Source organism: Conger conger, chromosome 3 (assembly GCF_963514075.1).
Source record: "Conger conger chromosome 3, fConCon1.1, whole genome shotgun sequence".
Classification (NCBI taxonomy): Eukaryota; Metazoa; Chordata; class Actinopteri; order Anguilliformes; family Congridae; genus Conger; species Conger conger.
Genome location: NC_083762.1, coordinates 76658733 through 76686265, shown reverse-complemented (window position 1 = coordinate 76686265; position 27533 = coordinate 76658733). Strand labels below are relative to the sequence as shown.

The window sequence follows — 27533 nt, the reverse complement described above, 5'->3', positions numbered from 1 at the left end:
AGAAAATAAAAACACTACTGGTTGATTGTTAGCAATAGCATGCTAAAGTCCAAACTGCAAATAAGTTAGGTAGCTAGATAGCCAGCTTCGTGATTCTAGCAGCGAGATAGTTAACGTTAGCTAGCTGGCTAACCAGCAAACTAGCAAGCTGAGTAGATGGATTCATAGTAACCTTACGCAATGATCTTGTTTGGCTATAAGCTATTCACGTAACGACATGAATATAATTTGCAGTAGCCCCCGATAATACGCCCATACCCCCTTTGTTTTTTCCGAAATCAGCTGTGGAGTGATGTAATGCCTGGCTCTCCTGTTGTTAGCTAACCTAACAGTTAGCTAGCCATCTGTTTACCTGCTGTCTCTGAGTCTGGTAAACCGCTCCGTCTTACACCATAATCAACAGTCCACGGAAACACACCCGGCCGCCACTGCAGCGCTTGCTCAGTATTTGTATTTCAGACACCGGTGACTTCAGGAAAATCCTGCGAAATACTAAATTTCTCGTTCTGATGGGGTTAAACTCTGGAGAACACCGCTTCTGCGGGCCAGTAGCAGAAGCGGAAGTGCAGTGACCGTTTCGTCTCCGAAATTAGACCGACTACATTTCAGGAACCGTCTCATAGTTCCGCTTTCTTGTTTGGTCGCGAACTGAAAACTACTGCGTGATGTAGCGCCTCGGCACGTTTTTGTTGTGTTACTTTGGAAATTGTGTTAAAGTATAATATCAGCATAAACTATTTGTGTTATTGACTCACCACTAAAAAAATAATCATCATCATTATCATTATCATCATCAATCATCATCTTTCATCAATTCTGAATTCTAGTTTCATGCTCCATGCAGGATGTTACCCCAGGGTCCTGATAACAGATGCATTCTCCGTATTTTAACAACACCAGACAGCCAAAAGAGAGCCATACAAAATATACAAAGCAGAATTGGCTTATAGAGTCTTTTAATGGCTTTAGGCTGTACGTATGTGGTCCTTTCTGATGGTGCATATCTACAATATGCGGTATATTTAAATACAATATATGTGTACATAGACCATATAAAAATAGGATATAAACAGAGTGAGAGAGAGAGAGAGAGAGAGGCAGTATCTGTTGTAGATAGTAATGATATAATCACACTGTATAATCATATATAGTCATTCATTGATGTTACATATAATGTGAAATGCAAAAATATGAGATCATTCCTGGGGGGAAAAAAATGCTGAATCTCTCTAGCCATAGCGAAGCTAGCATGAGTTTCTGTGCAGTGCACTCATGCACTTTAGCACCCCCGATGTGTGATTCATCCACAAAATGACGAGCACTCCATTTGCGCGATCAAAACACCTTTTTGCCCATTGTGACTACTCCCACGGTAGGAATGACATCACAAGGTTGCTTATGTAAAGAAAAGCGGAGCGGCAGGGTGAAGAGCTGATAGTGAAGAGATTGAGTCACGCCATTTTTAATTACCTGCATAAAGGCATGTGGAGCTGGTGAGAGCAGAGTACACCCCATTAACTCCAAAAGATCCTATTCACTCACCGAGCTAAGAGCCATTTTCCCCTCACAATAACAAATCATTTCTATAATTCCGCTTTTTAAATTGGGCATATTTTTGAGCCGCTTTAAATCCTCTCCAGTTTCAACCGAGATGGTTTTAATGAAGCTGTTCTATGTATTAAAATGTATTCCCACTGACTGCATTTGTTCTGAAAGTAGTTTTTGTTTATCTTTGCTGCAAAATTTATGAGCAATCTGTTTGGCAGGTAGTCATGGTTAAGTACTCATTACGTCCATCAATGTGGCAAATGTGTTGGAATAGTCTGGACCTGTGGGAAAAAAAGTGTTTATAAAGTGTACTATGAAGTGTATATAAAGTGTACTATAAAGACAACGCAAAGTGCAGTTTGCTCTGGGATCAGTCACCTGACTCAAAATGTGCCAGAATGAATGAATGATTGAACAGAATGATTGAGATTCAGTAATAGCAAGAATTGCTGGTGAAAGATCAGTCAGCCCTCTGTGTGACAGACTGTGCCCACCTGTTGTCTAGGGAAGCCTGTTGCAAACATAATTTTTTATTAACATACCTTTCTTGTGTGTTCTTTTTTTCACCTCAGATATTGGTATATTTTGGTTGTGCTACAGTAAAAATGGCAACACACTACCATAAGACCTGTTAAAGCTTTAGCAAAAAAAGCATGGTCAAAAAACATGCTTTAGCTCTGTAGATAAATGCAGCACATGCAGGAGATTATGGAAGGATTTTGGGTTTTTTTTACACTAAAGACATTTGTTTTTGAGACTTAACTCAAGCAAAGGTGTTTTTTTGTTGTATTTAAGTGTGACAGTGTCAGGTCTCCTTTGTTGTTTAGCTCCTTATGGCAGTGAGTGGAATTAGAATGTCTGTGTACACCAACAGAATTTGGGTTTAGCTGTGTCTGTCCATGCATTATAGCAGCTACAGAAACTCAGAAACTGGACTGGAAATACAGTAGTCCTTAAAGTGTCCTAAGGCTGGAATAAAAACCAGAACACACACACAGAGTTTGAGACCACTTTCCAAATATCTGGCAAAATCAGTCCTCCATCTGATTAGTACAACCCACCCGGACTGGCCCTCTTGTGCAGTTTTGGATTTTGAAGCTGGGCTCATCGTGATTTATTTATGCGGGCTGTGGTTTCCGACCTAACTTTGCCGTCGCAGTAAGAAACCATCAACGCCCAGCATCTGTGGAGACGGCAGTCATGAATCCTTAAATACCAGGCTACACTCTGTGTGCCATTTAAGTAATGAAAGAAGTGTTGCACATGAACTGTGAAATGGTGGGTGCGTTCTGTGAATGCTGTTCTTTTGGAGAGCATTTCAGAGCAAGGCTGCTGGCACTTGCTCAGCCAAATGACCAAAAATCTGGAGCATATTTTGTGTCTACCTCGTCCTCCTGTGTTAAATTCATCATCTGTGCCTCTTGTTTATTCTGGGGGCAGCCTGCAGCCTTGTGGCTAAGGTACATGACTGGGACCCGGAAGGTTGGTGGTCCAAGCCCCACAATAAGATCCGCCCTGCTGTTGGGCCCTTGAGCAAGTCCCTTCATGCCGCATTGGGCCAGGGGAGACTTGTGCCTCATAATCGAATCAACTGTAAGTTGCTTTAGATAAAGGTGTGAGCTAAATAACACATTTTTATTAAATTATCAGCTAAATGATACATTCTCATGATAGAATTCTGGGCATGATCCATTCAGGATTCTTCATGTGAATGACCAAAGCAAGCGTGTCATCTTGTTTTCTGGTGCACCCCAAGAGTTACACCATTGTGGTTCAACATCCCCTTTATGCACTGGGTGTGTTGCAGTACTATGAAAAATGTATTCTCCTCCACTCATCTCCTCCCCCCATATCTCTGGATGGGAGGTTGAGTGGTATTATATAGGTACATACAATTGTACCCCTAGCCAGCAATATATAATTAATCCGGAAAATGTGGAAAAATGTACTTTCAGAGTACATATGGGAAATTTGATCCTTGAATAACGAATATGTACCTCCACTGTCACTGTGTTTCTGAGAGTGTAGTGGAGGAAGGGAGGGTAGGTTTTATGAGTATCGGGAGGCACCCATTGTGACATGCAGCCAAGGCGGTTTGGGGTTAAATGTCGTGTGAACGTACTCCCCAGGAGGCGAAGACTGATACCCCGAGTAATGCAGTCTCTCACCTGGGAGAAGGTAGAAGTGGAACGTCATGGAATGGAGAGGGGACGGGGCTATCTGACCGTGGTTAGATGCTGCCGGGATGGGGTTGACCTTGAGAGGAACAAAGCATTTCCTAATGAATTCTGAAGGCAGATCCTCCCAACGATGTCACTGAAACAGGCTATGAAAAGAGTGTGCTGTTTTGTCTGATTCTCTGAACAGATGGAGGTGATTATGTTCCTGTAGTGTGTGGGGGGGGGGGGGGGGGGAGAGGGAGAGGGGGGAGGGGGGCGGGCGGGCTTATGCTGCTTCAGACAGGAGATGAGTCACTCTCTGCAGTCCACAACCGAGCTCCACACAGCAAGTTTGAGGGCTGTTTTTTTTGTTGTTGTTGTTGTTGGACAGTACGGCATGGAACAATCCACGACCCCCTCCACCGTGACCTGCAACGCGATGGCAGTGAAAAGCTCAGCCAATCCAGCTGGGACTAAAACCAACGCGGGCGCTTCTCCCCAACAGGACCAGTACAGAAAACGATGGTCTTGAGAGACAAGACCAGCTGCCAATCACATCAGTATTTGAGCAATGTCATATAAGCTTCGCTGGAAAAGGTCTTGCCGTGTAATCGGGTGGGTGGTCTGAACATGTCTGAATGAACAGGCGCAGGGAATTTCATATTTTGCCAGAATCGTGCTGAGAGCATTTGTCACAACACGACCATCAGACAGAACCCCGTTTCTGTTAAAAAATTCTAATAATTAAGGCTTAAAATGTTTGATTTGAACAGTGCCGGTGGCCAAGCAGTTCTATTGATTACATGGAGACTGTTTTGTTTCCAACCTGGACTGTGGGTCAGTCAATAAGACCTGAGTACTTTTGAGAGCTGTCAGATATTCAAAGTTCAGGTCCAAGTCATCAATTTGAACTATGTTGGCAACAGAAACTTATTGCTGGCAACGAAAAAAAAAAAAAGACACTATCTTTACTGATGAAACAGTAACATGATTGCATCTGGCCATGGAGAAATACACGTTTCATTTAAAGAAAAAGAGCTTTCAGTCATACGTTTGAAAGGAAATGAGATGGAAGGAAGGAAGGAGGAAGAAAAAAGAAAAGGGTATGACACTGTAAATCGATGAACAGAAAAACGGGCTGCGATAACCTTGCCCCAGGACTGGGAAATGGTTTTCCTGAATGAGTAAAGGAAGGCATGCAAATAGCGATCGCTCCGGGCCTTATCGTGAATAAACGGCGTCTTCGTCGAGGGCAGAAACGGCCTTGCAGGCCGCCTCCGTTTCTGCAGCGTGGGCCGAGTGGGTTTCAGCGGAGTCAGTATACGAGCGCCGTGTCAGCCATCGTGTTTTCATTTCGCCATTCAGCCATGAATCTGTTTGCCAATTCAGAACAGGAATCAAGGAGCCCCATTTACATTATTACATTGCGTTATTTGCATTTGGCAGACACTCTTCTTCAGAGTTGATTAGACTAAGCAGGAGAATGCTCTACTTTGAATGCTCTAAAATAATGAGATTCGTTGGGGAGCTGAAGGTTCTCTTTCAAATCAGATGAATATTTATTTTTTGCTTTTGAGCTTTACTGGCTCGTGGCTCCCATTGGTGACCCCACCGGTGACCCCACGGTGACCCCATGGTGACGGGTTTATTCCATGGTTAATTCACACTAGATAGTAAACGATATGAGCGAGGACAGGAGAATGAGCATTGTGCTCGGTTAGGAACGGAGGCTTGTACTGCTGGGGATTTAATCCACTCGCTCCCCTCTCTCCCAGGAGGTCCTGCATGTCAGCCATCTCTTTAATTCCAACCGTTCGACGCCGCCTTGATTTATTCTAATAACTCGTTCATCCGCATGGTTTTAAATTGTACTAAAGGGCAGCATATAAGCAACAGCTGTTATTTGTGCAGTGCGTGCACAGTAGTTGTGGAGTTTGTGTTTTTGGTGCTTACGAAACACCTGATTTGTGCCACCTCACAGTTGCTCCAATAAACAGGCATAGACAGGAGTACATATAAACTATTTTATATGTTTTTATTATTTAAATTCAAAACATATTCGAGCACTAACAACCAACAGTCAAGTGATGAAGCAATGACTGGAGATGGAGTGGAGCCAGGAAGTAGGGTTGCATTTTTTTATCAAATGCAGGATGAGCAAAAGGAAAGTCATGGGATCTGCTTTCCTCAAAAGCTGGTGTGTTATGGTGCTCTCAGTTGGAGTAAACATGGGGCAAGAGACTATGGCAGGAGCTCCCAAACGTAAAAAACATTTGATTGGTCCTGCTCGAATGTGCAGGAAGAAAACACACACACACACAAACACACACACATACACACACACATGCACGCACACAACCACATCCACACACACGCACACACTTGCACACACAAACGCACATACACACACACACACACACACACACACACACACAAATGAACACACGCACACACAGACATACACAAACATACACACACATGCATGCACACACACACACACACACACACACACACACACACACACTATGTGATGCTTATTTTATCAGAGAAAACAACACTTTCCAGAAGTTTCCAGTTGTTTAAAGATTGCTATCATTTTCAAAGAAACTGGTTTAAACATCAAGCTTGTGTTTATATATTTTAACTGTAAAAGGAGAGTCATACGGAACCAAGGAAGAAACCAAATGCATTTTTGAAAATTATATTTCTTCATATGAATTGGGAATTTTGATGGACTTTTAATGGGTTTCCAAATACATCACTATAAAAATTTTTTCACAAGTCCCAGTTGTGAACTCCTGCCATCCTTCAAAGTCTACCTGGCACATTCCTCAGTCAAAACAAAGAGCCAGGGTCCCATCATCCCACAGCAGTCTCTCCGTGACGCTTTTCCGCCCATCAGATTCAATCTCATGCCGGCCCTCCCGGTTTGGTATGGCGTCCTGACAGTTGGCTGCCGCTCACTCTCACTCTGCAGAGGTAAAGACTGTCTCTCTCTTACTGACGTTACTCAGAACAGTAGTCCACCATTTTACAGCTCTGGGGCTGTGGCTCTGGGGCTGTGGCACTGCGGCGTAGAACGGATAACTTCAGGGATTTTGACTGAATGGCCACTGATGGAACGGCCGTCATTCGATCAATCGGCTGGCTGCCTCATACACGACGCAGATTAGAGCCAAATGTGCCCGAAGATTGCTTCTGCTCTACACTAGGCATGGAAATCTTTCTGCAAGTGCCGTTGAGGACCAGTGCTTGAGGTTGAAGCGCTATGGCCAATTAACAGAGGGTTTCTGACAGAGGGGTGGAATTATGAGGATCATCTTAAATGCCTGCTGTGATATTATTATACGGGTTTGTATTCATTAAGCAGTTGAGAATATCAGGGCACGTATTTATAAGGTATGGTAGAGTCGAAGCAGTGACCTAAGATTAAGATTCCACTGCTCACATCTGAACTTTATCCATCAGCCCTAACAAAGCACACCTCATTCAACAGCTAGAGCAGGGCTGCCCAACCCTGTTCCTGGAGATCTACCTTCCTTCTAGGTTTTCACTCCAACCCTAACCAAGCACACCTCATTCAACATCTGGAGCAGGGCAGCACAACATACGTTGTGGGTTCAGAGATGCTCTTCTGCATCCCACTGTTATAATGCGTGTCTGTCAGTGTGTCTGTCAGTGTCTGTCAGTCTGTCATTGTGTCTGTCAGAGTCTGTCATTGTGTCTGTCAGTGTCTGTCATTGTGTCTGTCAGTGTCTGTCAGTGTGTCTGTCATTGAGTCAGTCATTGTGTCTGTCAGTGTCTGTCATTGAGTCAGTCATTGTGTCTGTCAGTGTCTGTCATTGAGTCAGTCATTGTGTCTGTCAGTGTCTGTCATTGTGTCTGTCAGTGTCAGTCAGTCAGTCATTGTGTCTGTCAGAATCTGTTATTGTGTCTGTCATTGAGTCAGTCATTGTGTCTGTCAGTGTCGTCATTGTGTCTGTCATTGAGTCAGTCATTGTGTCTGTCAGTGTCAGTCATTGTGTCTGTCAGTGACTCAGGGGGAGGGAAACTCTGCTTATATACAATGTGTGTGTGTGGGGGAGTGGGGGGTGGGGGTAAACAATCACTGTCCATCCCCACAAGACTTTGAAACAGGGAGAGTCATGCTGTAGCCCTTGGCCTCATCACATGCTGCACTAAAAATCATATTTTACTTTTTCTGAAAAGTCAGAGGTCAAAATGTCGACTGCATTCTACTGTTCAATCAGCCAGCCTCACCTTCAATGGTTTCGATTTAATATTTTCAATAATTAAAAATTCAATCAATCGGTTATGACAAATGAATAGGATGAGAGGGATAGCCTCCTGTCTTTTCAGTCAGTTCAGGGTGACCTCTACTGGACATTATTGAGAATGCATTTCCAATTCAACAGACCTATATTTGACGTGAATTATTAAATGGTAAATGCTTGGCATTTATATAGCACCTTTATCCAGATCGCTGTACAGTTGATGCTTCTCATTCACCCATTCATACACACACTCACACAAACCAACAGCGATTGGCTGCCATGCAAGGCACCAACCAGCTCATCAGGAGCATTTAGGGGTTAGGTGTCAGGGCCACTTCGAGGCATCCAGGGTGGGATCGAAGCAGCAACCCTCCGACTGCCAGACCCAGTATTATTCTGGTTGAGTACAGGACCTGCACATGAACAGCTTCTTTGTTTAAGCAATGTGCATGTATTCATGGTTAACTTTTAGACAGTCTGTAATGTGCATGTATTCATGGTTAACCTTTAGACAGTCTGTAATGTGCATGTATTCCTGGTTAACTTTTAAACATTGTGTGCATGAGACAGGAATTAATGATAACCCGAATTAAGCCTCATGAGAAGTGAACAGGAAGATGTATTTAAAGGAAGATGAGCTTCACTTCTTTTTTTGCCAAAAAAAGCTCAATACTTTTTGCTGCAAGAGTGCTTGGATACAAGTTTTCTCCATTACACAAGGCTTGCAAAAATCATGGCATGGAATCAATGCTCCATTGTCTCAATGAAAAATGACCAGGATTTGCGTTCTAAAATTAATCCTCTGAGATTAATTTCTGAAAACACACTCTGGAGCCATTAGAGGGAAAGTTGCAATTCATCACTTCCCTCTTAAATCAAGTCAATTTGTCATAAGCTCCTTTGCCTCTCTGTTGTATCACCACAGATAGAATGCAACATAGCAACTGCTGTCTTCCCTATTTCATTGTGTCTCTGTAAAAAAACACTTCAAATAAACTTCAACTGAATTGAACCGCTGGCCACAGACCTATATCAATGAATAAATACATAAATGTAAACAACCATGTTTGGAATCCCAGCAACGATCACAATGCAGAAATCTCACATGTTCTCTTACCAACACAGACCTGAGGTTTGGGTGTGTGTGTGTGTGTGTGTGTGTGTGTGTGCGCGCTTGCATGTGCGTGTGCTTTCTGTCTGGACATTCAATTAGGTTAATAAATCCAAATCTATAATTTAATAGCTTATCATCAGGTTTTGCGCAGACTTTGGAATTAAGCAGTCGACGGAGGGTATCTAAGGAAGCCCGTGACCGGGCTCATTTTCGTCTTCTAGGGGTCGCGATCGAGAGCATTCAAACACGCGCCCCTGAGTGACAACATCACGCACGCATCATTTCACTGGAATTCGCTTCCGAATTGGTCAGGAATGTTTAGAAAATCTGTAGAAACAAAACGGAGGCTAATTGCTTGAAGGACAGGGTCTCCTTCGAAGTATACTTGCGTGTCACGCTGTTAGGATTGGACAGTTAAAAAACAAATACATGTAATAGGGCAAAGGCTGAGGTTTACTTTACGTCTGTCCATTGTTATAACAACGTAATAACAGTGCTATTATTACTTTATTTCTTCTTTCCTTTTGCAGATGTCTTTGTTGATCCAGAAGTGGCTCCTTCAGAAATTTTAAGCAAGGGCAACATTCCGATTACGTTAAACACTGATTTGTAAGACTTGTAAAATTATACATTTTTTGTCATTGTAATAATAGTGGCATAATTACATTTCTACTTTTCCTTTTGGAAATATCTTTGCACAGCCAGAAATGGCTTCTTCAGACATCATTTAGGTAAACATTTTTTGTGAATGTTCCAATAAAAGTTACATTTACATTACATTACACAGATGCTCTTATCCAGAGCACCATATAGGTGATTAGACTAAGCAGGTTAAGGGCCTTGCTCAAGGGCCCAATGGCTGTGCAGATCTTATTGTGGCTACACAGGGATTCGAACCACCAACCTTGCCTGTCCCATTCATTTACCTTAACCACTATGCTTTTTTTTTTTTCAATTACCCACGCCGCAGCTCGAAGATTAATTGTGAAGTCAAAGTTTCTGAAATGATCTAACTGCATAAGTGAGAAACACATAAACATAATCATGGTATCAACAAAAATGCTAACGTAACCACAGCCTTGAAGTAGATACAAAAGTGGTAGATTCAGAATGCAATACGTTCACAGAAAGATTGTCTTCAACTGGTAATTTTGCATGAGGTTTAATTTGTATTGACACATTTAGCTGTTAATATATTAGCTTATATTGGAAATATAGGGGAAAAAGTACATACATTTTTTGGATCAGAGAAAACTAGACTAATCATGCCATTCTTGTCAATATTGTGTGCTGTCAGAAATGTAATTCTAGTCTTTATTGTGAATTATTATTCACAATAACAGACTACTATATAGTATATGATTATGAATTATGTTTGCCAATTTTGTTATTTATACACGCAAGTGTGATGACTTCCAATGTGTGCATTCATGTAAAGCATACATTACGTTACATTAATGGCATTTGGCAGATGCTCTTATCCAGAGCGACATACAGTTGATTAGACTAAGCAGGAGACAATCCTCCCCTGGAGCAATGCAGGGCTAATCCTGATTTATACTTCTGAGTCGAGTCTACGTGGTGGCTACGGCGTAGCCTACGCGTAGCCCCTAGGCTGTTGAGAGCATTTATACTTGTGCGTTTGGTTGTCTGCGTCGTCTTGCAATTACACCGCCAAAACACTAGTTTCCGTCGTCATTATATGCCATAATCATTTGCGATTATCTACATGGATCTTACTTCCGTTAAATTAATGGCTGAAAACAGCGGCGGAGTTTGCAAATAACTGTAATAGTTCGAAGTCGCCTTTTTTTGAAGGACAGATGACTAATCAGGCGACGAGGCATCAAGTCGACTGATTTGGGTTTCGGATACAGCACAGGCGACTGAAACTGATCAATGGCGGAGCAGCCGGAAATGCGTATTGCGATGCTATCAAGCGGACCAATCACAGTGCTTATGGTCTGCGTCGCCGCGTCGCGTAGCTACATTTCTGGGGAGGTGCACGTCAGGCTACGCCGTAGGTCGACTTGACGCAGAAGTATAAATCAGGCTTTAACCACCGACCTTGCGTGTCCCAGTCATGTACCTTAACGACTGCGCTACAAACCACAGGTTGCCCGACGGTGAGACAGTAGATTACATCGTTAGTCTCCGATCAGTGGCCACGCCCGGCGCGGGTCATGTTTAAGGCTTGCAGGCCAACACGCAGAAATACTTCACCCCCATAACAACCTGCGTGGCATCAGAGGTGGTCCCCATCACCGCACGCAACCTGCAGCGAGAGAGAGACAGCTGGAGCACTTTCACCAGAAACCTCACGCCTCTCCTAATATGGACGCTACCCATCTCAGTGTGTGCTATCCATCTTGAGTTGTAAATAAAACATGTGTAGTCATTTAGATGCATTTTGAATTGATGGTTATGGTCATAGCTATCTTGTACTTACCAGAATAGAATCTAGGAAAGATTCAAGAGGTTTTCTTTCTTGCATTACTATAAATGTTGAGATCCATATTTTGTTATGACCTATGAAATGTGCCTGACACTCATAAAAAGTATTATTAACTGAAATGTCCCATGTATAGTACGTGTATAGTACACATTAAGCTAATTGTTCAGGTTGTTAAAATATTTGTGTGTACTGAATCAGTGGGACTCATGCAAGATTCATTTGTATGAACAGATTTGTTCTTAAATCGCTTAAATCTCTTAAAATTAGTGATTAATTCACCGATTTTCTCTTATTTCGATACGACACGTCAGTGCAGCTCGCCTGTCACACAAAACTCGGATCAAACTTCCAAACTAGGTGCTGCAGATTAAATATGAATCATGATTCAGCAGCTGCATCGCTTATTTCTCCCCTCAAATGTTTTCAGAAACGCATTTCAGGAGAAAAAAGTTTATCAAAGGCCTGCCATATTATTATGCTTCGCCAAACACAAAGGAACCGCAGTCTATCCAATCAGTTATCAGTCCTCTCTTGTTCTTGTTAGATATAGAGGCGCTGGAAAAGGTTCAGAGAAGGGCAATCAGATTGATTCCATGTATAAAAGAGAGTTATGAGGATAGACTTAAGATTCTTAATCTCTTTAAACTCAATAAAAGGAGACCTAGGCAGGATTTAATCTCTTTAAACTCAGTAAAAGGAGACCTAGGCAGGATTTAATCTCTTTAAACTCAGTAAAAGGAGACCTAGGCAGGATTTGATCTCTTTAAACTCAGTAAAAGGAGACCTAGGCTGGATTTAATCTCTTTAAACTCAATAAAAGAAGGCCGGGGCAGGATTTGATCTCTTTAACCTCCTAACACCCGCACTCTTTTTTGGTATGCATTTTTAATTTCTCTTTGCTATTTGGGCTTATTGTCGACGCATGTGTACGCCAGGTTTTAGGAGGTTAAACTCAGTAAGAGGAGACCTAGGCAGGATTTAATCTCTTTAGACTCAGTAAAAGGAGACCTAGGCAGGATTTGATTGAGGCTTTTATATTCATTAAAATGGGTTCGGTGAGCAGAACGAGGGGGCACAAATGTAAATTGGCGAAATATTAAGGAAGTATTTTTTCATACAGCGAGTGGTCACTGTGGGGAATAACTTGCCAGGACATGTAGTGGAGTCAGAAACACTGAGGGGGTTTTCGAGACCAGGCTATATCCTATTCAGCCCTTCGGCAAACTAAGCATGAGGTACGCTTAGGGGTGGGAAAACTTAGGCGAGCATTGTCGGGTTGAATGGCCTGTTCCCACAGTTACATTACATTATGTTATGTGAATCCCATTGCCCGTCTAACCGATGGAACCCGCCTACACTACCGTATATACTGTATTATAACAGACATCTTCATTTAAGGCAGGTGTCTGTAGTTAGGCGCGTTTCTGGAATCCAACGTGGCATGCACGAATGGGCCCCTTGTTTGAAAAAAGCAAGAGACAATTATGAGAAGAACACGACAATGTTCTTGCATGAGGCCCAACGATCGGGGTCTTTCTCCTTCAGAAGCAGTGTAGAGGTGTTGTTCGAGGCTCACTTGTCTCTGATGTCCTGGGACAACCTCCTGGCCTCCTCTGGGTCCTTTTTCAGCAGACCCTGGAAGGAGGAGAAGGACTCCACCATGCCCATATAATCTCCCAGAGTGGCCTGGTGCTTTATCAACATGCAGTCGTTCCTGGGAACCGCAACACGTTAGCATCTGGAGTCATTCCACAGCGCACAGTGACACGTTAACATCTGGAGTCATTCCACTGTACACAACAACAGTTGTATACAACAACAGTTATAATTATGACCGCCATGTGGTGCCGCATGTGTCAGTCTCCAGTTTCTGTAGCTAAACTTAGGGTAACATTTTACGTTGCAGGGTAACGCTAACTATACTTCACCATAAGGCTGACATAACACTGTCATACACATGACATAACAGCAGTCACAAGACGGCATAGCAGATGATGTCAAATGACAAAAAACTGTCATGCTTTCGGTATATCTTCTCACAGTAACATTTGACATAACATTTATCGATAAATGTATGACAGTTTTATGCTATTTGATATAAACTGATGTCATCAGTTAAGCCCTCTTGTGACAGCTGTTATGGCATGCGTATGGCAGTGTCGTGTCACATGCAGTGTTACCTAAACTCAATTTTAAGTAACTTATTAAGGAGCAGTTCTCACCATTCCTTCTCCGGGTACGTGATGGAGTCAGAGATCTGCTTGTACAGGGTCATCGAGCAGGGCCCCAGGCACGGGTTGCGAAACGGTCGCAAGGCAGCGTAAAACTGTGGGCATAATAAGGACAAAGTTACTGAACACAATGCAATGAGTGCAAGGTGCATGGACCCAACCTGCCATTCTAAGTACATTTTAAATGGACCTTCGCACCTATGATTCTTACAGTAGATGATTCCCAACTCTTCTTCTCATTCCCACCTTCTGACACACAGGTTTCAGCCGTATCTCTGCTTGCCTGAGTGACGTCCAGAGCTGGATGGACAGCCACCATCTAAAGCTCAACCCAGGCAAGACTGAAACGATCTTCATTCCTGCTCTCACCTCTCCCCATCTGGATCTCTCCATTTCCCTAGGGGATACCTCGCCGACGGAATCACCCAGTGCAAGGAACCTCGGCGTGGTGATGGACAGCGGACTGTCCCTCTCCGAAAACATTGCGGCGGTGACCCCGGGTCGTGCAGTTCCCTCCTATACAGCATCCGGAGAATCCGCCCCCTTTTCTCACCCCCTACTCGACCCGGCTCCCGGTCCAAGCGATGGTGCCCCAACTCTTTCCTGGCCGGCTTCCCGGCATCCGCCATCAGGCCCCTCCAGCTTACCCAGAATGCAGCAGGGTCGGCGTACCTCTTGGCAGACGCGGTTGAGCTTCTGAGAGCAGGCCTCGTCCCCGTACTGGAGCTCCATGTCCATGGTGTAGCTGAGCAGGCCCAGGCAGCCTCGGGGCTTCAACACGCGGTCCACCTCCTGCAGGAAGCGGGGCACGTCGAACCAATGGGCAGCCGCCATGGCCGTTACCAGGTCCACGGACCCGTCGGTCAGGGGCAGCTCCTCGGCGGAGCTCTGCCTGGAAGCACAACGAGAGCGGGCTCAACCCTCACCAACAACAACAACAAGAAAAAAAATAATCACACTTCAATTCTCCCTCTTCGTGCCGGTGCAACATTGGCACGTGTGAATTCAAATATTGAACTGGAAAACTGGACTTGCCTTTTTTCGCATGTGAATGACAATTTCCACAACATGTTACATGAAGTCATGTGAAATTCCACATGTGGCTGACCTTTTCAAATGCAAACTACAAACCATCACATGAAAACAAATAACACAAAAAAAACTAAGCTACTCACTCCAGGATCCAAAAGCTGTAAGCAGCACCAAAATCAAACTATCTATCAAACACATACCTATATTTTTAAGCAAAATACATCATGAAAAGATGATTCGGGTGGCCTGTAGCGTAGTGGTTAAGGTAAATGACTAGGACAAGGTCGGTGGTTCTAATCCCAGTGTAGCCACAATAAGATCCGCACAGCCGTTGGGCCCTTGAGCAAGGCCCTTAACCCTGCATTGCTCCAGGGGAGGATTGTCTCCTGCTTAGTCTAATCAACTGTACGTCGCTCTGGATAAGAGCGTCTGCCAAATGCCAATAATGTAATGTAATGATAATATGTGCATTTGCATCTAATGCACCATTACTGTTGTCTCTGAGGAAGAGTCTCTTCAAGTTATAACCTCTGTCGGGGGCACAGAACCTGACACAGCTACACTTTTTCAATCTGTGAAACTGAGCAAAATTAAAAACAGTGTGCTCTCACAGGTGCACTTTGCAGTAGTTAAATGTCCACACGGGGGCGCTAAAGGGAAGCTAATGGGAGACCAGGCCTCTTGTTCTCTGGAGAGACCAGTATGTTTATTTCGTTTTTTTATTTTTTATTTTACAATGACTAAAAATAGTTTTTTGTTTCTTGTTACTGTAGCAATTGTTAAGAAAATAAAATAAAATAAATCTTGGCGAGCAGCCATACTGCTTTACTGCACAGAATTTCCCAAGAAGCCGATTGGCTGTCAGCGGCAGCTGCTGCGCAGCATGGACGGAAACCATGGCAACCTGGCTGGGAACCAGGGGCTCCGCCACAAAAGCCTTGGAACTTGGAACTTTACCACCTTGCAAACTTTGAACGCACCTATAGGAGACATTGGGGACGGAGCCGCTGGCCTCGGCCATTTCCAGCTGCGCGCGGCTGATGTCCATCCCGATCACGCGGCTGAAGTGGGGCGCGAGGAGCACCGTGCCCTGCCCCGAACCGCAGCCCACATCCACCGCCAGGTCGAAGGGCCTCCCTTTCTGCAGAAACCGGCACGCGTAAATAATCACTCTGGCAAATAACGAGTGCATGAAAACAGCTCTAGGTTTGCCAAAGCAGCATGTATGGAAATAAGCCCATAGACGCATATCTACTAGATCTATTCTATACTGCTCACAAGGAAACTGTAAATATTTAGCAAATATCAGAGATTTTACTCAAGAAATGCAGAAACAAAACAGCTACAGCCGTTGAAAATGAAAAAGAAATTGAAAATGAATATTTATAACATGTAAAATAAATCAATGCCCATTCACCGCCCATTCAAAGACCAGAGAGCTCGCTCTGTAATGTTACATTTCAAAATCTCACTGAAAAAGCTATGAAAGTTCACAAGTGTCACAGTACTTTTATAACATAGCCTGCTACGTGATAGCGCCGTCTTTGCACCAACCGTGACATTATTTACCGACACCAGTGAGGTTGTCTGAGCAAGCGGAGTTAGATGAATGCACGTACTGTACAATTACCACAGGTTTGTGCCAGCAACCCTCACCTTCCCCTATCAGTCACAGTTGACCGCAGAGTTTAGATAAGGATTGAGGGATTGAGGTGGGGGGGATGATTTAAACAGGCACCGATTTCTTTTCGTTTTTCCATGCAGCAACTTTAAGCTTGAGACACATAACGCTCACACAAAATAACAACGTTTGCCATTTTCTTCCCAGTCAATTATCAGGCAGTCCCTACCTTCTCCTCCAGGAAATCCACGATCTTTGCTATCAGCGATTGTGACGGGGAGATTCTGTACTTCTGGTAGGCGGCAGCATGATTTCTGTCCTCAAACAAACGATGAGCCATGTTGCCGTGGCGAAAGTGATGCTGCCGCTCGCGATAAACTTTTCCTCGTTCAGTGACGCTTCCCTCGGTGACGAAACCCACTGGTGCGTGTCTGAGAGAGCGGCCACGCGGAATTAACACGCGCTCTTTTGCAAGAATTTCCGCAGCTGTTACGACATCAGTGTTCAGCATGGAACAATAAATTCTGGCTGGCTCTCTCCGTGTCCATCCGGCTCTATAAAGCCAAACAACGTCTGTAAGGTTCACAATCTCGGCGGCCTTTCATAACAGCAAATAAGCATGCCTGCCAGTCAAATGGATTAAACTGAGGGAGTGGGAGGGATCGCCATGCAGGTCCAATGAGGGATAGGAAGAGAATGAGGTCAACTGGGATTACAGTACAATGGAGAGGGGCCACTCTTTTACTGAAAGCACTGGACTGGCCCTCGCTACTGTTGCGTGGCAGCCAATCGCCGTTGGCGCGTGAGTGTGTATGAATGGCTGAATAAGAAGCATCAGTTGTAGAGCGCTGTGGATAAAGGCACTTTATAAATGCCAACCGTTTACCATTTACAATTAATGAAAGCAAGCCCCTCAATGCTGGGTTGTAACATGACTTGAGCGCTTTGCATAATTACAGGCGGGGGCGGGGGCCGGGTACAGACATTGGATCTACAATTTCCATAAAGATACAAAAAAGTTTTCTGAGGTGCCCTGGTAATAAAAAGAGAAATACAAAAAAAAAAACAAAGAATGCAAGCACACTCAAAATGACAATGGCAGAATTAGCTCCCAGTCGTGATTTGGTCTTATGCTGTGAAAGACTACGGCTGTGTTCGAAACCACATACTAGCATACTACTCACACTAAATTTCAGTCTGATTTTCATTGAGATGTAGTATGTTCAGTATGTGGTTTCAAGCACAGCCAAAGTTTCCGCCGTAGTCCAGTCTTGGTCAGGTAAGTGTGAACACTCCTGTACAAATCAACAAGGAGGATCAGACTTCATACATGTGTCCTTTCAAAGTAAGAGTCCTTACAATATCATTTCACCAGAGAGACATTAAATAAATAAATAAATAAATGAATAAATACATGAATAAATACATGAATAAATATACGCATCAGATAAACTGCCACATAACATCAGCTTCTGAAATAGTTATATGTTATATAGTTATTATGTCTTCTATTTATTTTTTTGGTTACTTGAGAAAAAAGTTACTTTAGAAAAAATGCAGACAGTATTTACACATGTACACCTTTATAGTTCAAATATAATTATAAACCAGGAAATCAGCATAGCATGCTAAAGAAGTATACAATATACCAGTCAGAGACCATAGACCACAGAACGTGGAAAGAGTCTGGATCTAACCCAAGAGAAATGTCCCAGAATTCAGGGAAAATTAATATCGATACTGATCAAAGAGCAATATACTGCTCTTGACTATAGCTTTATAAACACACACACACACACACACACACACACACACAGAAACACAAATGCACAGTGTTTTGACACTGATAAAACGTGCTTATCATGTAATTATTTGATCATTCACAAAACTTGTCTTTCATAGACACTTGAATAGGCATAATACCACCTCGATGGCCGAACAATTCTTCCCCAAACTCCAATAAGCTCGCAATGCAACGCAGCAGGCGATCCGCTGCGTTCTTTCGTTTTAGCGTTTTAGCGAGCTCGTTCTCGGCTCCTGCGCCAGTACTGCACAGTGCCCACATCGTGGGAGAGAGTGACGCCGGTAGGAACCCATGGGGAAGAATTCATCAATTTTAACAATTCTCCCCCAAACTCCAAACGTGTCCCCACTGCTCATGCTCAGTCCTGTCCTTGGTCACGTGACTGGTCATATGTGCCTCGCCGGATGAACCGATGGAAAAAGCTTGGGCAGTTTGCCAAACGAGCGTGCAAAGATTTTTATGTCAGTGCATTTTTTGAGAGCGCATTAGGAGCAGCCTGTAGTGGTTACAGTACATGACTGCGACCCGCAAGGTCGGTGGTCCGATCCCTGGTCTAGCCACAATAAGATCCACACAGCCTTTGGGCCCTTGAGCAAGGCCCTTAACCCTGCATTGCTCCAGGAGAGGATTGTCTCCTGCTTAATCTAACAAGTCGCTCTGGATAAAAGCGTCTGCCAAATGCCAATAAGGTAATGTAATGTAATGTAATGTAATGTAATGAAAATAGCTAATGCAGAGACATTTATAGGCAAATGTGCCATTGCCTAAAAAGTGCCAATGATAAAAAAGTATCAAAAAAGGAAATGATACATATTGAATGACCCACAGTTAAAACAGTCAGGTTTTGGTTACCTATGTAAAACATTCATTGTCTGAGGGGCATGGAATTTGAAAGTACTTTGACCTAGGTCAGAGCAAATTTGTGGAACCTGAAAAAAACAGTTATGAGAATGTGTGTGATAACGCATATCATTACATTACATTAATGGCATTTGGCAGACACTTATCCTGAGCGACGTACAACAAAGTGCAAAGTGCATACCCATAACCAGGGATCTTTCAAGACTAAAATCGAGGTAACAGGTTCATTAATTCAGAGCCGTATGAATTAATAAACCTATCCAAAGGCGATCTCTCCCAACAGAGAAAGAGCCTGTATCATAGTGGTTAAGGTACATGACTGGGACCCGCAAGGTCGGTGGTTCGATCCCCAGTGTAGCCACAATACGCACACTGGGGATCAAGCAAGGCCCTTAACCCTGCATTGCTCCAGGGGAGGATTGTCTCCTGCTTAGTCCACTCAACAGTAAGTCGCTCTGGGTAAGAGCGTCTGCCAAATGCCATTAATGTAATGTATCTTCCAGTGGAAGGTGAAGGTGCAGGTCTATGATCCCCATAATCAATGACTGAAATAAAGGTGCAACTTCTCTCTAAACACAGGGAAGCACGGTCTATTCCTATAAAAGACGGCACACTTCACCTGCAGCCGTTTAGAGTGGCTTGTGACTCACACACACGTTTTTAGCAGGCTGACCACAAGGGGGAGCCATTGGCACCCAGAAAGCTGAAATTCATGCTACATAATTGCATTGTTTGTCCTTATTTACCTTATGTGATGTTTCAATCAATCCAAAGTATTTATAATGGGGGAGTCCTTCAATAGAATGCATATCTGGACATTTTCATCATACTTTTATTTATCGTTTGGTCCCAGTTCATGACAATTCGATCCAAACAAGGTTGTAAAATTAGCAAATTCAATTTTTCAGCCGTTTTATTATTAATGATAATAAGGGTACTTAAACTATAGATGGATGCACACGCTTTTTTCTTTTATCATAGCATTCCCAGCAGTCAATATATTAAAATACAGTTTTCTTTTGTTCCAAACACATAAAGAGTAAAGTGGTAGCACTGCCGCCTCACAGCAAGGAGGTCCTGGGTTCGAATCCCTGTCAGCCAGGGCCTCTCTGTGCAGAGTTTGCATGTTCTCCCCGTGTTCGCGTGGGTTTCCTCCGGGTACTCCGGTTTCCTCCCCCAGTCCAAAGACATGCAGGTTAGGCTGATTGGAGTCTAAAATTGCCCGTGGGTATGAATGTGGGAGTGAATGTGTGTGCCCTGTGATGGACTGGCAACCTGTCCAGGGTGTATTCCTGCCTTTTACCAAACATATGCTGGGATAGGCTCCAGCCCCCCTGTTCAGGATAAGCGGGTTAAGATAATGGATGTATGGATGAAAAAAGTAAAGAAAAAAAATACTGCCAAATAAATGTAACATGGCTATAATGTTTATATTTTACAGAATACAACCGTCTACTTTACAAAGTCAAAATATTATTACTTACTGAAAGCTTCACATAGCAAGAAAGCTGTCAGCGGGGCAGAAGTACAGGCGGGCAGTAGGCAGGCTGGAGGCAGGCTCAGGGTCGATGATGGCGCAAGAGTCAAGACCGAAGTCTGCTCCGCAGGGCAAAAGCACAAAAACAGCACGCAAAGACGTGGTGCAGGCAGGCAATGGTCAACAAAACAGAAGTCAATAATCTGTGGTCAGTAAACAGACTTGGCTCATAACAGGTAGCAAATGGCTTGGCATACACCCTCAAGCAATGCACTGACCAACAGGAGACAAACAATTTCACACAGACATGCCATGAAACTAAGCTTATATGCACGTGTAGACAGGTATAGACAATTCGTTTGAGAGCAGCAAGAGAATGGAAATCAGGTGTGGAGGATTGACAAGTTAACAAGGTAATTAGTAATCGTTAGTAATAAACCTATCCTGCCCTAGCATTAGTAAATTAGTAAATGACATGCACAAGAAACGTTAGCTAACATGAACACATGATTAGAATGTTAGTATTACCCCATCCTGATCTAGCATCAGTTGGTTAGTAAATAGACAAGGGAAATTGAAACAATTAGGGTGTGAGTGACAGAAAGGGAGAGAGAAAAAGCAGGAATGCAAGGTTTGCAGAAAGACACAAAAAAGTGTATGCTAAATCAATGAACAGTACAACAGAACATGGAACATAAATTGTAACAACAAGTTTGAAAAACAATGACAATAAACTATATAACATGACATGGCAAGACTAACAATTAAATCGTAACAACTCAACATGAAACATAACATGACATGAAACATGAAAACGTGGTGAGACTAGACTAACATAATATGTGCCATGACAATAACATAACCAAGACAATAACTAAACATAAAACATGACATGACAAACATGAAACTTGACATATTCATCCATTTGATTGCTGCACATTACTTTTTGCAGATGCTTGCATAGACCACCTTATCAGGTTCTTCTTCCTGCAAATATACATACACATATCAGAATTTTGATTAACATGAACTTTGAACATGTTTGAACTCTGCACACTTGTTTGGCCACCAAACAGTCAAAATAAAATGATCTGGATGACCAAATATTTGTGAATTAAGAACTGTGTATTTTTAACGTTACTGACTCAAAGTCTTCAACGATAAAAAGTGGACCATCTGTTAACAAAATGCAGCCATTTCATATTGGATTGGTTTCATGAATATGAAATGCACAGTCCGCATTACTGTATGTAAATGATGATAAAATCCTTATTGTGTTCTCTCTGGGAACATACTTACAGAGCGATACTGGGTGTTTGACTGGCTCCTTTGCCTCTGACGGTCTGTAACACCAAACGATCAAACATCATTACATAACCAAATGATAACTTGCTTGTACTGACTTCATATTTATGAGAGTGGTAGCAGTTATGACCTTGACATAAATATCATCTACAATCCCAAATACTTATTATGGAACTTCTCATCACACAGGAGCACATTAGCCAAGCCCCGTATTACACATAACTTTTGCTGATTGGATGGGCACCACAGGCCTACGTACATGTTTCAGGATGTAATTCCAACTCCTGCTTTTCATAGTTGAATTAAGTTAATCATTTATTTGATTTTAAATCGTGGACAAAGCCAGGAGCTACAGCTGCAGGTTGAACATACCCTGTGTGCCCTTGGTGGAAACAGGTTACCGTTGTCCAGTACAGGAGTGAACGGCATTGGGGCCGACAGCAGTTCACAAAATCAGTCAGAAATAATCGGTGGGAAGGAAAGCCACCAGGCACAGCAGCCCTTGGGGGAATGGAGCTCTGCACCCCTTTCATAAGGCAGTGGGCGCCCAACGTTTACGTGTGGAACCCGTCCCATCACCATCACTGGAGAAATCCCCTGAAGTGCAATATGACGATTTCATAATAACGACAAGGCTGCAGGCTTACCGAGACTGAGAGCGGTCTGGGAGAACACAGAGTACTGGAGTTCTTCACTTCCTGTCTCCTCTGTAGAGGCGCGCGGGTTTGCTGTTTGTAAGAAAACGCACACAGCCGATTAGAACGCTGATGATGCACACCGTCCTCTGGCTCACATGTGAAGCAGCAAAACACAAGAAGCTAATTAACTGCCGTTTCATCTGGATATATTACTATTTTAGGATCATTCAGAACTAACACACACACACACACACACAGAACAGTGGTGCCCCTCAGGTAAGCTCGGTCCCTCCCAGACTCTGCTGCGACTCCCAGGAAGCTGAGTCCACTGATGGGGCCGGCTGGGGCCTCTGTCTAAGGGGCCCAACCTGGGCCTGAACGGCATCACACGAAGACCACCCTGGAAAGGGCTAAACTCCACGGGGATAGGACTCCAAGTGTCCGTGCCGTTCCCTTGAGTGGTCGACAAGGCGTGCATCTCAATACACATTTATTTTTAATTTCATTTAACCCTTATTCAACCAGGGTCGACTCGTTGAACTTTCTCAAGAGCGACCTGGCCAAGGCAGGCGGCGGCAAGTCAAATGCACAATGTTACAGACAGAAACGTACAACAAGTTACTCTACATGTGTGAAATCTTAAATCTAATACAGCGCGCCGTGTCTAATCAAAACGTCGACAAGTCAACAAGACTGCCTCTAGCTTCTTTATCTTAGATGTAAATACCAGCTCAACACGTTTCAGATTGTTCTGTAACCTTGTCCAGATACAGGGAGTAGAATACATTAAAACATGTACCCTTCTTTCCCCCACCACCTCCTCGTCTCCTATCTGGAAGGATGGGGGAGGACACGAGTCAAGGAGAGGAGGAAACAGTGGAGGAAAGGAGGAAGCAGTGGAGGAAAGGAGGATGCAGTGGAGGAAAGGAGGATGCATTTTTTCCAGGATCGGGAGTCACCAATAGTCGGATTAACACGACACCTGTTGCTAACAGGGCGGGACTTCCATCGTTTTTAGAGTGGCCACCTAGCAACAACCTTGCTTATGTGGAGTGCCTTAACAGTGTGGATCTTCTTTTTGGTGCATACCGCCCTCTTGTGGACATAGTAACAAACACACCGTATTAAAATTATGTCTGAAGACCAAATATTATCACTGAGTCTTTCTCCCCACAGTTTGCCTGCTTCTCATGATGTCCTACCACGGCATTGTGGGATATGAGCCCCTGTCATGCATTTCACAGTGAGGCAGTGATGATTTTGCAGCATGCCCTTCACGTCGGACTACAAACTGACTGCTAGAGGCCTGTAGGGCCCCTGGTGTGCAGTTGGGAGTAACTGATGCAGACCCACCCACTTAATCCAAGGGGTGTAGCTAGGCATTCTGGGAGAATCATCACCACCTTTCACCCCACTAGTGCCAGCCCTGCCGAACCCGGGCAGGGAACGTGGAGTTGGGCCAGCCTCTGTAGCCTCATATCCAGCCATATTCGGGGAATGATTTGGGCCAGACTTATACCGTGCATTTACAGGGTGCCAGTCTGTGGAGAACCATTCATCCTCCTTCAGGAGAAGACCAACCTGTGACCCATAGGAACACACACCCATCATTTTGGCACATGGAACGTATGGGGCCGGTTTCACTGACACTGGCTAAGCTTAGTCCTGGACTAAACAGAGTTTTGTATAGAGAATGGCCAACATTTAATTTAGTCTAGGACTAGTGTCTCCAACACTGGCCCATAAAGTCAGCCTTCCCATGTACGACTGTATGGTTCATGCAGCATATCCGTAGTTGAGTTATCCACGTTACCTTGATCATTCTGTATCTCTGCAGCATCACTGTAGATGTTGTCCGCTCCACTGGAATCGGCGTTGCCTCCCACTGCTAATGTGCATAGAAGTGTGACAGACAGAAAGCAAACATTTTAAAATGACTTCATAGAAATTACTATATAGGGAACACTGAGCCACATTACGAAAAAAGATATTTTGTCACTCTGCAGTAAATAAGTTAAGTCATGTGATCAAGTCATACATGACCTATTATTATATGTTATATTATTGTGTCATTTATTTTTTTCAACACACCATTTCCTCTACTTTCTTTCTGGCTGAAATCCACAAAGTGCTGAGCGAATGGAGGGACTGAATGAACTGTGCCCACTGCGGACCATAGCCAAACAGCTAGCGTAGCCTCAGGCTGTAATTCCATCTAATACAGTTACCAGGTTACCACGGCGATCCATTAACCTATACAGGGTAAGTTAACCCATTTGCAGCAACAGCCTGTCAGAGGCTGCATTAGTTCTTCAGCTGGTAATGCTATTAATGCGGCCTGTAGCGTAGTGGTTAAGGTAAATGACTGGGACATGCAAGGTCGGTGGTTCTAATCCCGGTGTAGCCACAATCAGATCCACACAGCCGTTGGGCCCTTGAGCAGGGCCCTTAACCCTGCATTGCTCCAGGGGAGGATTGTCGCCTGCTTAGTCTCATCAACTGTACATCGCTCTGGATAAGAGCGTCTGCCAAATGCCAATAATGTAATGTAATATTTGGTCATCAGACATAATTTTAATACGGTGTGTTTGTTACTATGTCCACAAGAGGGCGGTATGCACCAAAAAGAAGATCCACACTGTTCAGGCACTCCATCTAAGCACGGTTGTTGTGACGTGGCCGCTCTAGAAACGATGGAAGTCCCGCCCTGTTAGCAACAGGTGTCGTGTTAATCTGACTATTGGTGCCCCCCGATACTGGCCAAATGCCAATAATGTAATGTACAGGCCATAAAATGACACAGATATCGAATGGCATAATCAGGGGCTGAAATCGATCATCAATATTTGACGGGCTGATGAGTAGGTTAGCACAGACATCAAACCAGGAAGGAAAAATGTAAGCAGTTGGGTTATTGCAAGCAAACGTTTCGACTTATTTCATTATTAAGAATGCAGTCTAGAGAGCAACTGAGCCTACAGCTTTGCCTGTAAATTTGGCTGGTATCAACTATGAATGAATAAAAATTATGGATAAGAGGTTCAGATTAGACTAGTTCTACTTTTTGTCTTACTTAATCTACACCATCAGCAGCCAATCAGATCACTTAACCTACACCATCTGCAGCCAATCAGATGTGTCGACCCTCTGGTGCATCATATCAGCCGATGTAAATAAGTCTGTTCTAAACTGTTATCGGCTGATACATAAATTAATGAAATATACTTCTTCCCAATTAAATAAAACATTATATTATCCTTCCTTCAGGAGGGACAAACTTGGTCCTAGTAATTGTAGCCTACCATCAGAGAACAGAAACAGAAACAGAAAAATAACTGTTGTAAAGGTTAAAACTTGCATTTAGTCAAGGGCAAAATATTTTTAAGTACTCTCTCTGTTATTTTAACATAGCCACATTGAAATGAAGTATGTATAAAATAACAAAATGAGAAAATTAACAACCTAATTTACAATTTACAATTTTTTGCAATATCACACTGACTGTACTTGCTCAGTGGAGTTCAAAGCTATGTTTTAGAGTGAATGCTCTGTGGAAGTGTTGCTGAAAAGAGCTCTTACCTGTTGCTCTTTTCAGACGGCGAGACAACAGTCCTCCGAACAACAACAACAACAGTCCAACACACACCGCGGCAGTACAGGCCAAAATGATCACCAGCCGCCTTCCATCATCTGTATTACCACAAAAGAAGAAACTTAACAAGTGAGCTCAGAACATGGAGAGCATTCAATTTCCTTATTTAGCTGCATGAAAGTTAGTCAAATTAAAAGTTACACTCTTTATTTTGCCTAACTACCCAAGACTATTGCATATGACTTGAAACTGTGACATGACAAAATGTAATGCTTACATTTTTTATTTTAAATTTAAATTTAAATTTTTAGATAGCGTATACTGACAGTACCAAACCTTGAGCCCTACTGGTTCTCACGTTTTCTGAAGGGACATTTTGAAAAGTTAATAACAAAGGGGCCAGATCAATGTTACATTGGTGTTATGTATACAAAGCTGAAAGCGATCACAAAGAGCAAGGCCAATTTAGATTTATAAATATGACTTACAGTAAGTGGGCTGCCATAGGAAATACTAGGGCACAGGAGTGACAGAAGCAACAGTTTCAGTTCCTATTTTAACAGCTTAATTCTGATTCCGTCTAGTCATCAGTTGTTCATTTTGAGACTTTTTAAAGTTAATTGTAAGCCTGCCGAAATCACTGCCACTCTCTTTCCATTTGTATAGTTTATGGACGACTATAGATGCTTTAAAAATCTGCATCTGGCATGCATATTGACAAAAGTTTTGAAATAGAAGGTAAAATTAATTTAGCTAAATTAGCTTACTGACCAAAATAATTCATATTTGTGATTGTAATTCATATTCATGTGAAAAACAAATAGATAATTTTTAGGAAGAAAATTTGAAAATAAAAATCCAATAATGTCCTGGTTGGAATAAAATCATGATCAAAGGTAATTTGCATACCCCTGTCATCAATACAAGATAAGATAACATACACTTTTATTGAACCCTGTGGGGTAATTTGTCCTCTGCATTCGACCCATCCTAGTTTACCTAGGAGCAGTGGGCAGCCACAGTGCAGCACCCGGGGAGCAATGTGGGGTTAAGGGCCTTGCTCAAGGGCCTGTGCGGATCATTTATTGTGGCTCGACCGGGATTCGAACCACTGACGTTGTGGCTCCCAGTCATGTACCTTAACCACCACGCCACAAGCCGCCACAAGTATAACCCCAAATAAAGACGAACATTTCCTGCTGGATTTTCTTGACATTTTCTTGGTTGCATCCATAGGCCCTAGTTCTTATCTTTGTTGTACAGGTAGCAGTTGAAATTGTACTTCCCTCTTGGGTCTTTCAGCACACTTATCCCTGGTTATGGGTATGCACTTTGCACTTTGTTGTACGTCGCTCTGGATAAGAGCGTCTGCCAAATGCCATTAATGTAACACTGGGATAACCATGGACTGCAAGGAGCTTA

The 27533-nt window shown here is 43.2% G+C and overlaps 2 protein-coding genes across 15 annotated transcripts in view; both read right to left on the bottom strand.

The window, feature by feature from the left end:
* The window catches only part of ube2f (ubiquitin-conjugating enzyme E2F (putative)), a 57465-nt gene extending 56877 nt beyond the window's left edge, over positions 1 to 588 (bottom strand). For all 14 annotated transcript variants that reach the window (XR_009708353.1, XR_009708354.1, XR_009708357.1 and 11 more), the window contains exon 1: positions 353 to 588. The gene's annotated coding sequence lies outside the window, so the exon portion shown is untranslated. The remainder of the gene's footprint in view (positions 1 to 352) is intronic.
* A 9653-nt stretch (positions 589 to 10241) lies between these two features.
* Positions 10242 to 17023, bottom strand: LOC133124537 (putative methyltransferase DDB_G0268948). The gene is made up of 6 exons (XM_061235819.1): positions 16664 to 17023; positions 15794 to 15954; positions 14454 to 14673; positions 13773 to 13876; positions 13127 to 13264; positions 10242 to 11370 (listed from the first exon to the last, which is right to left on the bottom strand). The coding sequence occupies exons 1-6, from the start codon at positions 16943 to 16945 to the stop codon at positions 11283 to 11285; spliced, it is 993 nt and encodes a 330-aa protein (XP_061091803.1). The 5' UTR covers positions 16946 to 17023; the 3' UTR covers positions 10242 to 11282.
* Between the last annotated feature and the right edge of the window lie 10510 nt (positions 17024 to 27533).